Below are 15566 nucleotides of genomic sequence, written 5' to 3'. Positions count from 1 at the left end.
GATTCCGGATGGCACCGACAATAGAATAAATGTCAATGAGATTTCCAGATTTTTTGCAATGTGATGATGTCACTACGTTGCGACGCTCGATCGAATGACACGTACAGTTAGTAAACAAGGATTGATAGAAAGTTGTTGTCGAAGGAAATAAAAGACAAGGAATAAAGCTAGCTGGCTAACTACTGTGCCAAGTACGTTTATGGTATGTATTACTATTTGCTTCGTTAACGTTTTATGCTGTTTTAGCTAACGTAACTCTTTGAGTTACAATTCTGGTTAAGTAATGTTAGCTAGGTAGTGTAGCTAGTTAACTAACGAACAGTCAATAATCGTTGGTTACGTTAAAATTAATCTTTGTAATTTCCTTGTTTTTAGATCTGCCAAGATCTCAGAAACCTGTCTCAATATGAACGTGTTTGACCGCAGCATCAAATTGGATGTTCTCCTCAAGTTCTCCCAAATGTAAGCAGAACTCTTCTGTCAAATTTCTAATGCAGATAATAATGCTCTGAGCCATACCAATAAATTAATCTGTCATTTTCAATGGGAATAAATGAAACATAGTGGATAGAACAAGTAGGGAGCTGGGCAGAGCCAAGCACGAGCTAGCGAGGTCGTATTGGCGCGTTCTAGCATGTATTTGCATATTTCCTTTAGCAAAAAAGAATTATGTGAAGTGCGTGTGTAATAACTCAATTCGCCCATACACTCCTAAAGAACGCAAATTTTTGAAACTTTGACAAAAGGTCACGTCTACAAAACTTGGTGCGCTTTTTCGTTTTGGCAAAATAACTATATTGAGATCTGGCTTTACTTTGATGAGAAAATCAGCTGAATGCCGGCCCAGTTCCATCTCGCTCAATACTCTCAAACTTCCAGACACTGACTGGACTTCCTCTCCTCACCATATTTGGTGGGAAATGGAAATTCCAACTGGATGTTTCAGATTTATACATCCGGTGAAACATCCGACACCTTGTTCTATCTGTCCATACTTATGGTAGCTAGCTAAATGACTAACATGACATGGTTAACACAATGTTTTTCCCAGTTCCCAATCTACCCAGTTACACCTGAAGAATGTCTACTCCAGTTTGGCAGTTTGCATGTTCGTGGCTGCAGCAGGCTCCTACGTCCATGTTGTCACACGGCTCTTTCAGGTAAACAGTAAGCACACTACCCGATAATAGACACACATTGGTAAATACTCGGTACAGGGTGCACGGTTTGGTACGCACTGCGAACCGAACAATACATGAATCATATATTATAGCTAGGAAAATATATATCATTGTAAAAAATATATTATTGCATAAACCAATGGCGTTAAATTAACGTGGGAAAAATATCCACATAGTAATATAGTTGTTATAGTTGTCTGCAGCTCAGTTCATTACCGTTAGTTATTTCACTCCAGCGCGAACAGAGCTGAGAGACCGTCGTAGCAGAATTTCGCTTATGAAGGAATTAGAAGCTAGTTAAATACAAAGGAGCAACATGGCAAGCTTTGGCGAGCCAGAACTAGAAGACGCCCCAGTATCATGCAGGTCTGCCGAACATTTCAGTATCCCTGTAAACAATAACGGGGATTGCCGACGAGTGGCGGATAAAACTTCTACAACATGTAGGCTCTGTTCATTGCTGATAGCATATTCGAGTGGCAATACGAGTAACATGACTACTCATTTGCGCCGACATCACCCCGAAGTGCCAATCGGTGGGACTAGGCGAAAAAATGAAACGGCAACCACTTGTTCCCACACAGCCCGCTGGCAACAATATGCGTCTAACTCCGGTAGGGCTACAGAAATCAACGCAGCGATAGCAAAATTCATAGCGGCAGATATGATACCATTCTCTGTGGTAGAGAATGCGGGGTTCAGAAACATGTTTAAATTGGTCGAGCCGCGCTTTACTATTCCTTCCCCGTACACATTTTGCCCAGACATTAATACCTGCCTTATACAAAAGAACAACTCGAGAGCGAGTTGTCAGAAACGAGGTCTGTTGCTCTAACAACAGACAGTTGGACGTCTAGAGCTACCTTACTGTAACGGCTCATTTCATTATGGCTGAGTGAGAGATAAAAAGCCATGTCCTTCAAACATGTCCCCTTGAGAGTAGTCACACCAGTGAAAACTTGGGGGAAGAGCTGAGGGAAGTAGTTGCAGTGTGGAAGTTGGAGAGGGATAATGTAATGATTCCTGTGACCACTGACGAGGCTAGAAATATTATAAATGCAATTGCACTAGCTGGATTGGGGCCACAGATAGGATGCTTTGCTCACGTTATTAATCTAGCATCTCAAAAAGCAGTGTCACCTCCTGTTTTCAAGACAAAACGGGAGATGCTGGAGCTGCCAAACCACAAACTAATCCAAGATGCCACTACTTGATGGAATTCAAGCCATGACATGGTTGAGAGATACCTTGAGCAGAAAGTCACAGTGTATTCTACACTGACTGATCAAGCTGTGAGGAAGAATGTCAAAGATTTTGACTTTGTATGAAAATTACCTAAGACTAGCAGAGGAAGTTATCAAAGTGTGCAAACCTCTCAAAACAGTCACAATGCTTATATGCACTGAGAGCATTCCATCAGTTTCCAGTCTATAAAAACAATGATCCTGAAATCAATGGTGGCATCTGATGAAGATGAACCCGCAGTAAGGGATGTCAAGACTGCTATCAGAGTTAACCTGGAGCCTAGATATGCTGACCCTGGTGTCCAAGACTTCTTACACAAGAGCACCGCTTTGGATCCCTAGTTCAAGTCACTGCTGCATTTGGATGCTGCTGCTCATCTGAGAGTCTACAATGAACTCACAGCAGAGATTGTGACCAATATACAACAGGTATTGTATTTATTTTCTTAATGTGACATTTATTATTTTATTAATTAGTGATTTAACAATTAAGTATTAAGTAATAATTGTAATTGTCATAGTGTCTGATATATATATTTTTAACAGCAAATCATATTTTTAAAGCCACTTCAGAGATAGTAATTTTCATCTAATTTAATTCTGCAGGGCTAAGCCACAGATAACACAGGAGCCAACCCCTCTCCAGAGACGTCAGACGACAGGGGTTCTCCTCCAGAAAAGAAGACTGCCATGGCTGACCTTTTTGGGGAGTTGTTCACGACCCAGGAGCAGGGAACCAAGTCAAAGGTCAAGGTCATAGAGGAGGTGACCTCATACAGGGAAGTGGACTGTATTCCCCTGGATGCTGATCCACTTACATGGTGGAAGACCAAAGAATTAATATACCCTCATTTTGCCATGTTAGCAAGGCGCTACCTGGCTGTGCTTGGGACATCTGTCCCTAGCGAGAGGGTATTCTCCACAGCGGCTGACATTTTCACAGTAAGCCGATCTGTGCTCACTGCAGATAATGTGGATCGACTAATCTTAAAGAAAAACTTGAAAATCTGATTTAAAAAAAAAATTGTTTTGTTTTTTCTCAAGTAATGTCTCAACTGGTCCTATTTAGTTTAAGGCACTGCTATGTGACTTAATTTTGATATATGCTGCTATGCACTCTTGTTGAAGTTCTATTTTAAATGACTATTTTTTTTCATGTTATAAGGCAAGCACTGCTGGGGTTTTTTGTCCCTTTGTTTCCATATTCTCCTGGGAATTCAAACTACCCTGTTTACTACTATAATAAATGGAAAATCTAAATACAAATGACATATTTCTCAGGCATTTATTTTGGCGATGTATCAAAACCGTATCGAACCATGACACCACTATACCGTATCGTACCGAACCGTGAGTTTTGTGAACCGTTTCACCCCTAGTAAATACAGTAACGTTCAGATAGATTTTAAGCAATGGTGAAGCTATAACTACTAAAAATACTACTGGCTTTATCCTATTCCTCTAGGGTGGTTTGCTGACTCTTCTGGGTTCCCTGGGCATGGTGGTTTGGTTGTCCATGACACCACACAACCCAGAGACCGAGAAGAAGAGACTGGCTATCCTTGCAGGGTTTGCTTTCTTCACAGGTAAACTCAGGGCTTTAGACAGCCAATTTTGGCTGTTATTGAATGTTAATTTGTCAGTCATTGGAGAAAGAAAACCTCATTATAAAACAGGTTGTTTGAATCCTGGATGCTGATTGGTTGATAGCAGGGAGTTAGTTATTCACCACAATCCCCGGGTAATGCCTGTTAACAGTTCAATTTTAAATGATCAATGCGCATCCACTGTCCCATGGCACAGCCAGGCAATTCATCAACTTTGTCTCCCCTGCAGTCAAATTGACTTTTTCTTTCTCACCAGGTGTTGGTCTTGGACCAGCAATGGACTTTGTCATCATCATTAACCCAAGGTAGAACATCTAAGCCTATGTGATATTAAATATTGTTGGAAATAATTTCTTAGGAATATTTGTTATTCAATTGAGTCAAGAAGACTGTGTCCTTAAATTGTGTGTCTATCTATCTGGTCTCTCTCTAGCATCATTGTGACAGCCTTCCTTGGAACCTCAATCATCTTTGTCTGCTTCACTCTCAGTGCCCTGTATGCCAAGCGCAGGAGCTTCCTCTTCCTAGGAGGTACAAAGATGTAATACGCTATTCAGTAGCATAGTTATTTATCTGTTCTGGTCATAATATCTTAACTTACTTGAATAAACCCTTTTGCTTCTTGAGAAGCACAAGTCATTCACAAATTTCACAGAATTTGTGTTAATTTAGTCAAGATATAACCCCCAAAAATCTTGAAACTGTGTGATTTTTCCTCTTTGACATGTTCGTTGTCTTCTCAGGTACTCTGATGTCTGGCTTGTCTGTCTTGTTCCTGGTGTCTGTGGTGAACATGTTCTTTGGATCAGCGATACTCTTCAAGGTAGCCTAAATATTTATAGAGCCATCTCTTATGACTTGGATGTGAAGTGATTCCACTCATGAATTTGGAAGTGTGTAATATAATTGTGTGAGGAGGTCTCAGCAAGGTGACTCAGATATAACATGGCTCTTCTCTTCACTAACAGGCTCACATGTACCTGGGGCTGGTCATTATGTGTGGCTTTGTTCTGTTCGACACTCAGCTCATCATTGAGAAAGCAGAGAATGGAGACAAGGACTACATCTGGTAAAGCTTTATAGCATTTCACCAAATAAGCAGTTGTAAAACTTTTTACTTGCTGATGTATTAGAATGAAAGATAATATAAAGTCAATTAAATTAAGTCATTGTTTTTCTTTTGAAAGGCATTGCGTGGACCTGTTCCTCGACTTTGTGACCATTTTTAGAAAACTCATGATTCTCCTTGCCATGAATGAGAAGGTAATTTGTTTATTTTCCCCCAAAGACAGAATATTAATCTCATGTAATGTTTACTTTTTCTCATACTAGCAAATTTCACAATAGGCAAATGGTAATATTTTATATTTTCAGGACAAGAAGAAAGAAAAGAAGTAGATTAAATAAATCCAGTTGAAGTTTCAAATGAAAAATGATCTGTGACAAGGAACAGAACCAGCAACAAAGCCTCTGTCTGCAGTGCTGTTGGTGCTTTTACTATTTGTCGTTCTTGGTTACTTTTTGTCCTTTGATTTGAGCTTGCAAGAGGTTATGATAAGGTTGTATTTTAGGCTACTGCTGCAGTGAGAATGCTTGTCCTGTAGGGGGAGTGGTTGTTCTATGAAGGTCTACATAACAGAACTGAACTCTTTGTGCCATAAAAAAAAAAAAGATTTTCAGAAGGCTGTTTGAGCTTTTGGAGATTAATCATAGTTTTATGTTGTTCTAATATTTGATTTGTTAATGCTATTCCTCTAATCTGTTTAGTTTGTGGAAGGGATGTGACAGACATCCTGACCCGTTATGTCTTTATCAAATCACATTTTATTTGTCACATGCGCCGAATACAACCTTACCGTGAAATGCTTACTTACAAGCCCTTAGCCCTTAACCAACAATGCAGTTCAATAAATAGTTAAGAAAATATTTACTAAATAAAATAAAAAAGTAACAATAACGAGGCTATACAGTGGGGAGAACAAGTATTTGATACACTGCCGATTTTGCAGGTTTTCCTACTTACAAAGCATGTAGAGGTCTGTCATTTTTATCATAGGTACACTTCAACTGTGAGAGACGGAATCTAAAACAAAAGTCCAGAAAATCACATTGTATGATTTTTAAGTAATTAATTTGCATTTTATTGCATGACATAAGTATTTGATCACCTACCAACCAGTAAGAATTCCGGCTCTCACAGACCTGTTAGTTTTTCTTTAAGAAGCCCTCCTGTTCTCCACTCATTACCTGTATTAACTGCACCTGTTTGAACTCGTTACCTGTATAAAAGACACCTGTCCACACACTCAATCAAACAGACTCCAACCTCTCCACAATGGCCAAGACCAGAGAGCTGTGTAAGGACATCAGGGATAAATTGTAGACCTGTACAAGGCTGGGATGGGCTACAGGACAATAGGCAAGCAGCTTGATGAGAAGGCAACAACTGTTGGCACAATTATTAGAAAATGGAAGAAGTTCAAGATGACGGTCAATCACCCTCGGTCTGGGGCTCCATGCAAGATCTCACCTCATGGGGCATCAATGATCATGAGGAATGTGAGGGATCAGCCCAGAACTACACGGCAGGACCTGGTCAATGACCTGAAGAGAGCTGGGACCACAGTCTCAAAGAAAACCATTAGTAACACACTACGCCGTCATGGATTAAAATCCTGCAGCGCACGCAAGGTCCCCCTGCTCAAGCCAGCGCATGTCCAGGCCCGTCTGAAGTTTGCCAATGACCATCTGGATGATCCAGAGGAAGAATGGGAGAAGGTCATGTGGTCTGATGAGACAAAAATAGAGCTTTTTGCTCTAAACTCCACTCGCCGTGTTTGGAGGAATAGAAGGATGAGTACAACCCCAAGAACACCATCCCAACCGTGAAGCATGGAGGTGGAAACATCATTCTTTGGGGATGCTTTTCTGCAAAGGGGACAGGACGACTGCACCGTATTGAGGGGAGGATGGATGGGGCCATGTATCGCGAGATCTACACCAACAACCTCCTTCCCTCAGTAAGAGCATTGAAGATGGGTCGTGGCTGGGTCTTCCAGCATGACAACGACCCGAAACACACAGCCAGGGCAACTAAGGAGTGGCTCCGTAAGAAGCATCTCAAGGTCCTGGAGTGGCCTAGCCAGTCTCCAGACCTGAACCCAATAGAAAATCTTTGGAGGGAGCCGAAAGTCCGTATTGCCCAGCGACAGCCCCGAAACCTGAAGGATCTGGAGAAGGTCTGTATGGAGGAGTGGGCCAAAATCCCTGCTGCAGTGTGTGCAAACCTGGTCAAGAACTACAGGAAACGTATGATCTCTGTAATTGCAAACTAAGGTTTCTGTACCAAATATTAAGTTCTGCTTTTCTGATGTATCAAATACTTATGTCATGCAATAAAATGCAAATTAATTACTTAAAAATCATACAATGTGATTTTCTGGATTTTTGTTTTAGATTCCGTCTCTCACAGTTGAAGTGTACCTATGATAAAAATGACAGACCTCTACATGCTTTGTAAGTAGGAAAACCTGCAAAATCGGCGGTGTATCAAATACTTGTTCTCCCCACTGTATATATACTGGGGTACCGGTCCCGAGTCACAACTTCTCATTTTCCTCTTATTTACTACTTCACTGTGTTACGTTGAAGAAGAACGTATTGGTAATTCGGCTGACCTTTCATGAAGATGTACAATTGCACTTTATGGTCAGCTTGTGCGCCACAAAAAGGACTGGTCAAGGCTGTAGAATAGATGGATCAACTGTCGATGCGTTCTCTCGTAAGATTTTTGTTATCTGAAAAGGCCTACTGTGAAAAACATACTTTACCAGTGATAACTTTGAATACATTTATCAAATTAGGTTAACTAAATGCAGTTTTCATTGCAGATATACATTTCAAGAGCAAGGTACATGGTGTAATTTTATTTTATTTGTGCTTCAGTGAGAACACATGAACAAGAAATAATCAAAAACCTTTTTAAAAGAATGTTGACATCTTAGCTGTTCAAGATTATGACATCCAAAGTTAAACAATCTATTTTAGCCAGGTGACTGCATTTACAAGTTAACAAATAAAATGAACAATTACAAATATGCAGTTGATTTAACATAAAAATAAATACATCATTAATTGGACAATATTATTGCTGGCATATTACCTTCAAAGAATGGTCAGCTAAACTAAACGCTTTCTTGGCAGTTAGAGAAAATCTTAACACCATCACCAAATAATTTTACATAAAATTAAATGTATTCAATAGTGAAAAATGAAGCTCAAGATGAAGCATTCAGTACATTGGATGTACTGATAAAGAGAATGATTTATTGGTATTATTGGTAATGAGTCCTTGCATGTTCAGTGTTCCAGCGCTCTGTAGGTGAAGGTTTGAGTAAGACATATTCAATTTCAACATAAAATTATTTTTTGTGTGGGAATGTTCGATATTGTCATCATGTGTATTACCTAGTACTAAGCGATTAACTGAAATGTTAGTTATTTTTGTTTTCAAATGGACTGACATCCGTTGAATTATTTGAATTCCATTTAGTTGTTTTCTGACCTCAATGCGCACATTGTGCAGTTTCTCTAGAGATAAATCAGATCAAGCCCGAACTGTGCAATGTAGTAGGGAGTTGTAGAATATTGACCTGTTGGAAACTACATAATTTCGCGCTGAAACCGTGGTAATTAACTACAATGACCATAATCGATTGCGCAGCTACTTGTCAGGTCTGCTTCTTTTAGGCATGCTACCTTAGGTTAGTGTGAGGCAAACAGAAGAATGCGCGATAGGGATAGATAGCACTTGCTTCGTGAGGTGTCTGTACCCAACAATACATTATCTAAGTGATTGATAGTTGGTATTAAGCGGTCATAAAAATATGCCTTATTTATTTTGAATAACATCTAAAATAGGGGTTTTGTCAGAGCATAGGCAGCAGCTCAATAGAGATGAGATGACTTGGAATGGAATAATAACGCAATATACACAACTGAAATATTTTATTAAATGAATGTGAATAAATGGTGCAGTAATGTGCAGTCACTGACAAATGTAACTACCATCATTGGACTTTAATTGTTTTATTCTGTGTTACAGCATTTAATTAGCAAAATAAATAATCGAAATCAAACTGGTATTCTTTTTTAGTAATTGAACCGAAAAGACCTCAAAGCCCTAATTGCTCAGCACACTATTTCCATAATTCTACAATTATATAAATAGCTATTTTGGTTAGCAGTGTGTTCAGTTTGTCCAATTCTCTCCTGTCATAAAACAGTGTTATTGTGAATAGTCTATCCTTTGGGTTGTAGTTATCCTGAGGAGAGGTTTGTCTTTCCAGTTAACCTTGAAACATACAGTAGCTGGTGAGAAAGCAAACATGAAAGTCTTAAGGGGACACCATCTTATCACAGTCCATATTCCTAAGGATGGTCAGCATCACTTGTACCCTTTTCACACTACTGAGACAAACTAAGCTGGGTCGGACCAAGCTATATCCGGCTGGCCTGGTTACGCATCCGCCATAGTAGCTAGAACCATTCTGGAAAGAACAATGTTAAAAGAACATTTAGGAATTGAAGACAGCCCAATATGGCTCAGGTTGGTACGATAGTGTGAAATGGGTATATCTTAGCACAGTCCATATTCCACTAAGGTGGGTCAGTCGGCACCATAGTAAGATCTGCAAGTCATCCCTGGCTGCCACAGGAAGAGAGGCTGTCGTAGAGAGAGTCACTGAGTGACTCGGGGGTCTCTAGGACCTGGGGGCGGCTGGGGGAGAGGGCCTCCTCAGGCCTCTCCCTCACCAGCTCCAGGCCCGTCTCCTGGCCAAGGCTCATCTCTGGGGCACTGGGCGTACTGCGGATCTTCCCCCGTCGGCTCAGCCCTGTCTGGGCCGGCACCGGCAGACTGCTGGGGTCTATGTTACGAGATCCAGATGTACCACAGGCCTTCTATAAGGTAGAGAGAGGGAAGGAGAAGAGAGACTCAATAGTAAAACGTCACAAATCCACAATAAATTTGTAATAATCCTATTATAAATTACATATTACAAATACAAATGGTTAGTCTGAAATTATCATGCTTTCAACCAACCCCTCTGAATGGGGATCCATAGGGGGCCGTCTCCACCTCTTCTTCCACGGCCAGGTACATCTCAGTGGGCCCTGCAGGGGTCTTCAGGTTGGGGAAGGTCCAGGTCTTGGAGCGGGGGGACAGCATGTGAGCTTCATAGGCTTCTGTGTCTGCAAAGGTTACAAAATACATTTTATTCAGGATTATACTCAATGAAAGTCCATACATAAAGTACATTGTTAATGCATAAAAGTAATTTCAAGGAGAAATTTGCTTTTTTAAACCAAATTTATTTTTGATGTAAAAATGTTTTGAGAAACTTAGCCCAACCAGCGATTAACTTCCTCATCCTCGTTGTGCAGTATGGGGCTCTGAAAAAAACCATTAACAAATGCTGCAAAATCACCCAAATATGTCCTTTTAGAAACAGAAATGCTCTCAGTATAGTGATGCAGATCTTTAGATGTTGTACACATGAAATTGTGTCATTCCGGTCTTTATCCGCAACATTATATTCCATTTTGTGCGACTTAAGCCATTTCCCCTATCCAGCTGTTCCATCTCAAAAATGACTCCACTATTATTGTAAAACCTGCCGACAAGGGAGGTGCAATAGTGATGCAGACTATGAAAATGAAATTCTAAGAACTCCGTGATTATGAATTTTACAAGACTCCCCAGGGATCCTACTAATCAATTAAAGTCTCTGATCCATGATAAACTGTCAAAGTTTTTGAATGAAGGGGAAATTGCAAAGACAGAATGAGTACATGCAAGTTGACTGCCAAACCACACCTGTCATATACACTCTCCCCAAAATTCACAAGAGCATGACGCCACCTATACCAGGCTGGCCCATTGTGAGTAGTGACAGATAACATTTCTAACTTTGTAGACCATTTCATGAAACCCTGGGTGACCTCTCTCCCCACCTACACCAGAGACTTTATTTTATACATCTCCTGAAAGCTGTGGACCACATACCAGAAAATTCTATTCTGTGTACTTTTGACGTTACCAGTCTATATACTAACATCCCCCACCAGGGCGGCCTAGAGGGCCTCAAGTTCTTCCCCCTAATGCTCTACCCAGCACCAACTGTATTGTGGACTTGGCTGAACTGGTACTAACCTCCAACAATTTTCTCTTCAGAAGATACTTTTTCTTACAGACCAAAGTAACAGCGATAGGGAGCACTGTGGCTCCTAATTATGCTAACATACAGTGCATTCCGAAAGTATTCAGACCCCTTGACTTTTTCCACATTTTGTTACGTTACAGCCTTATTCGAATTAAATTGTTTTTTTCCCCTCATCAATTTACACACAATACACCATAATGACAAAGCAAAAACAGTTTTTTAGAAAAACAGTTTTTAACAAATATCAAATTTATGTAGGTATTCAGACCCTTTACTCTGTACTTTGTTGAAGCACCTTTGGCAGCGATTACAGCCTCGAGCCTTCTTGGGTATGACACTACAAGCTTGGCACACATGTATTTGGGGGGTTTTCTCCATTCTCTGCAGATCCTCTCAAGCTCTGTTAGGTTGGATGGGGAGCGTCACTGCACAGCTATTTTCAGGTCTCTCAAGGACATTCAGAGACTTGTCCCGAAGCCACTCCTGCGTTGTCTTGTCTGTGTGCTTAGGGTCATTGTCCTGTTAGAAGGTGAACCTTCGCCACAGTCTGAGGTCCTGAGAGCTCTGGAGCAGGTTTTCATCAAGGATCTCTCTGTACTTTGCTCCGTTCATCTTTCCCTCGATCCTGACTAGTCTCCCAGTCCCTGCTGCTGAAAAACATCCCCACAGCATGATGCTGCCACCACGCTTCACCGTAAGGATGGTGCCGGGTTTCCTCCAGACTTGATTCTTGGCATTCAGGCCAAAGAGTTCAATCTTGGCTTCATCAGACCAGAGACTTGTTTCTCATGGTCTGAGAGTCCTTTAAGTGCCTTTTACTGAAGAGTGGCTTCCGTCTGGCCATTCTACCATAAAGGCCTGATTGGTGGAGTGCTGCAGAGATGGTTGTCCTTCTGGAAGGTTCTCTGAATGCCAAGAGTGTGCAAAGCTGTCATCAAGGTAAGGGTTGGCTACTTTGAAGTATCTCAAATATAATATATTTTTGATTTGTTTAACACTTTTTTTGATTACTACATGATTCCATATGTGTTATTTCATAGTTGATGTCTTCACTATTATTTTTACTATTTTCTACATTGTAAAATAAAGAAAAACCTTGGAATGAGTAGGTGTCCAACCTTTTGACTAGTACTGTACATTTTTTATATATTGAATGTTGATATTGTGAACCGATATTATATATTTTTACCTCCTGTTTCAGGAAGTGATGTCACTCAGCACTGCCCCTATATATAGGACCTTCCACATGGGATATGGATGCCTGATGAAGACCTAAGGGTCGAAACAGAACAATATCACCTGGGAGCATGAACAGCAGTGTGCAGTGTTTTCCTTTTTATTTTTAATTCTTTGTGTAGCCTGCTGCTAGAATGGACAGAGAGGTATTGCTCGAGTCACAACTAAATGGAATATAACGTTGAGGATAAAATTCAGAATAACACAATTTGATGTGTACAACATCTAAAGACCTGCATCACTATAATGAGAGCTCTTCAGTTTCTTAAAGGATGTATTTGGGTATTTTTGGAGCCTACGTTCATGTTTTTTCAGAGCCCCCGTACTGCACAATGAGGATGAGGAAAGTGAATCGCTGTTTGGAGTATGTTTCTCAAAAACAAGTGAAGTCATACAAAAAAAAAAGGTTCTGGGCCCTTCTAAAACATTCCATTTACATCAAAAATAGAGATTTGGTTGTATAAAAGCTCCAGTTTTTCTTCATTATACCAAAACATTGGATTGCTATTCGTATTACGGGTATATGTTTGATTTAGAGAATTGTGATGTACAGTATTTGATATTATGAACTTATGTATACAGTATTTCTCATATTGTACCTTCATGAATGACCCCAGCTGTTTGCCTGGGCATGCCTTTCCCCTCCAGTACAGACCCGTACATTACCGGGGCAGTCAACTCTCTGTGAGATGTATAGCACTGCTCCATGGATGAGGGCTCTCTGTCCAGGGTCCTAGCCCTCCTCCCTGCCCGGCCAGGAGAACCAGAGGAGCCATGCTCAGCTCCAGCCCCCCTCACCTTAGACAGGTTTCTCCCAGGCGTACCACTACAGTAGTTAGGCAGAGGGAAGGTGCCAATGCCACTGTCCAGGGTGTAGGTGGAAGCACCAGAAGCTAGGAGAGAGAGAACAGGGACAATCAGTGTATGTCCCTTCATGTCTCACAGACTGATTCAATTCAAAACCTTCTCTAATTTGATTATTGATTAGATTTGGTAAGGATTAACACAATCTGAGATTATCAATGCCCCCATGAAAAATTATTAATCTGATCAGGTTTCTTACCTGTGAAGTGATGAGAGTGAACTGGGTCAGCTAAATTCTCATCTGAGGGGACGTTGCTGATCAGATGTTCTGAACCCTGAGTAAGTAAAAAAAACATTTCTCAAAACGCACATTTACACATACACAGAATAAAGTGGAAATACTCACCTTCTCCATTCACACACAGAATAAAGAAAAATATTAAATCGCAATTAATCTGTAGTTTACCTTCTGCATGTCCTCCCCGCTGGGGGTGTGTCTGCTGAACGGTCTGGAGGTCTTACAGTCAAAGGAGAGGCGTCTCTGAGCCACACTGATGCCACTGAAGTCCTTCCCATCCACCCTGTAGTCACACAGACAACACAGAGGTAAGATGTTGTTCAAAAGAGGAAAGGCAACAAACATTTTACTTTATCTTTGCACAAAATTCACATTTTAGATTAAGCTTGATTAAAGACATACTCCAGCGATAAAAAAAACGGCAAACTTCATGGAGTTAGTCTGATGATGCCCTCTGATGTCATCGGCCTCCCCATTGCTTGAGGCACAATAGAGGAGCAATAGAGAACAAAAGAGGAACAGCCCCCCCCCCCTTCAGATAGTGCTTGGCGATAGTTAATTAAAAAGATATCAACTTAAGTTGTTTTACTTCAAACAAAAGCAATACAAAACAATCCTAACTGACTAAACATAGAATCCCATAGCTTATATCTATTCCTCACCTGTTGAGTAGCTGCTGCATGAAGTTGTCTGAGCGCGCTCCCCTGTACATCACAGCCAGTTGGCCCTGTGATTGGTCCATCACCACCTCACAGGAGTGGCCCCTTCCAGATCGGTCCATCCCGACCCCCCCAACCCCGTTCACGTAGGCCCTCTCCTCCTCCAGAGCTCTCCTCAGACCCTCCGCCTTCTCCATCAGCATCGAGATATTTAGGCTCTCCACCCCCACCCCCTCTCCTTTAGACTTAGACCCCGCCATTTTGGAAGGGATATTCAGCCTCCACTCTCCACCTTTCTTCTCGTCTTTGACCTTAGGTGGTATGTCTGGTTTGCGGCTGAGAGCTGGGAGTTTGCTCTTCTTCAGGCCAAACCAGCTGGCGATCCCATTAGAGGCCTTCAGTTTGACCTCAGTAACCTGTTCAAAGTCTTTATTTATCAAATTGCTGACAGCAAACACTGTGAAATACTTTATACTTGATATTAACATAAACAAATTCCAGCTCCAGAAAAAATGTGACATGTCACTAATAAATAATGCATACATTTTTTAAATATATACAGTGGGGAGAACAAGTATTTGATACACTGCCGATTTTGCAGGTTTTCCTACTTACAAAGCATGTAGAGGTCTGTAATTTTTATCATAGGTACACTTCAACTGTGAGAGACTGAATCTAAAACAAAAATCCAGAAAATCACATTGTATGATTTTTAAATAATTAATTTGCATTTTATTGCATGACATAAGTATTTGATCACCTACCAACCAGTAAGAATTCCGGCTCTCACAGACCTGTTAGTTTTTCTTTAAGAAGCCCTCCTGTTCTCCACTCATTACCTGTATTAACTGCACCTGTTTGAACTCGTTACCTGTATAAAAGACACCTGTCCACACACTCAATCAAACAGATTCCAACCTCTCCACAATGGCCAAGACCAGAGAGCTGTGTAAGGACATCAGGGATAAAATTGTAGACCTGCACAAGGCTGGGATGGGCTACAGGACAATAGGCAAGCAGCTTGGTGAGAAGGAAACAACTGTTGGCGCAATTATTAGAAAATGGAAGAAGTTCAAGATGACGGTCAATCACCCTCGGTCTGGGGCTCCATGCAAGATTTCACCTCGTGGGGCATCAATGATCATGAGGAAGGTGAGGGATCAGCCCAGAACTACACGGCAGGACCTGGTCAATGACCTGAAGAGAGCTGGGACCACAGTCTCAAAGAAAACCATTAGTAACACACTACGCCGTCATGGATTAAAATCCTGCAGCGCACGCAAGGTCCCCCTGCTTAAGCCAGTGCATGTCCAG

At 41.1% G+C, this 15566-nt stretch overlaps 2 protein-coding genes and 1 long non-coding RNA gene across 8 annotated transcripts in view; 2 read left to right on the top strand and 1 right to left on the bottom strand.

Annotated features, from left to right (window-relative positions):
- The first annotated feature begins 56 nt into the window (after positions 1-56).
- On the top strand, positions 57-9170 carry LOC139557691 (probable Bax inhibitor 1). Its single transcript, XM_071372789.1, has 10 exons — positions 57-202; positions 376-462; positions 1052-1160; positions 3891-4011; positions 4289-4337; positions 4466-4563; positions 4776-4855; positions 5001-5101; positions 5220-5295; positions 5407-9170. The coding sequence occupies exons 2-10, from the start codon at positions 407-409 to the stop codon at positions 5428-5430; spliced, it is 714 nt and encodes a 237-aa protein (XP_071228890.1). The 5' UTR covers positions 57-202; positions 376-406; the 3' UTR covers positions 5431-9170.
- Positions 1167-3691, top strand: LOC139557693 (uncharacterized). Its single transcript, XR_011671451.1, has 2 exons — positions 1167-2854; positions 3032-3691. It is a non-coding gene; the product is annotated as an uncharacterized lncRNA (long non-coding RNA).
- Positions 7946-15566, bottom strand: part of LOC139557689 (nck-associated protein 5-like) — a 25949-nt gene continuing 18328 nt past the window's right edge. For 5 of the 6 annotated variants that reach the window (XM_071372785.1, XM_071372784.1, XM_071372786.1 and 2 more), the window contains 6 exons: positions 14256-14668; positions 13762-13876; positions 13555-13630; positions 13091-13384; positions 10136-10284; positions 7946-9993 (listed from right to left, as the gene is read on the bottom strand). In XM_071372785.1, the coding sequence (XP_071228886.1) occupies positions 9730-9993; positions 10136-10284; positions 13091-13384; positions 13555-13630; positions 13762-13876; positions 14256-14668 (1311 nt within the window). In that variant the 3' untranslated portion in view covers positions 7946-9729. Of the gene's footprint in view, positions 9994-10135; positions 10285-10444; positions 12528-13090; positions 13385-13554; positions 13631-13761; positions 13877-14255; positions 14669-15566 lie in introns of those variants that run through there. The other variant, XR_011671450.1, reaches the window with a different exon arrangement.

Source organism: Salvelinus alpinus, chromosome 28 (genome assembly GCF_045679555.1).
Source record: "Salvelinus alpinus chromosome 28, SLU_Salpinus.1, whole genome shotgun sequence".
NCBI lineage: Eukaryota > Metazoa > Chordata > Actinopteri > Salmoniformes > Salmonidae > Salvelinus > Salvelinus alpinus.
This window is presented reverse-complemented; position numbering and strand designations above follow the sequence as displayed.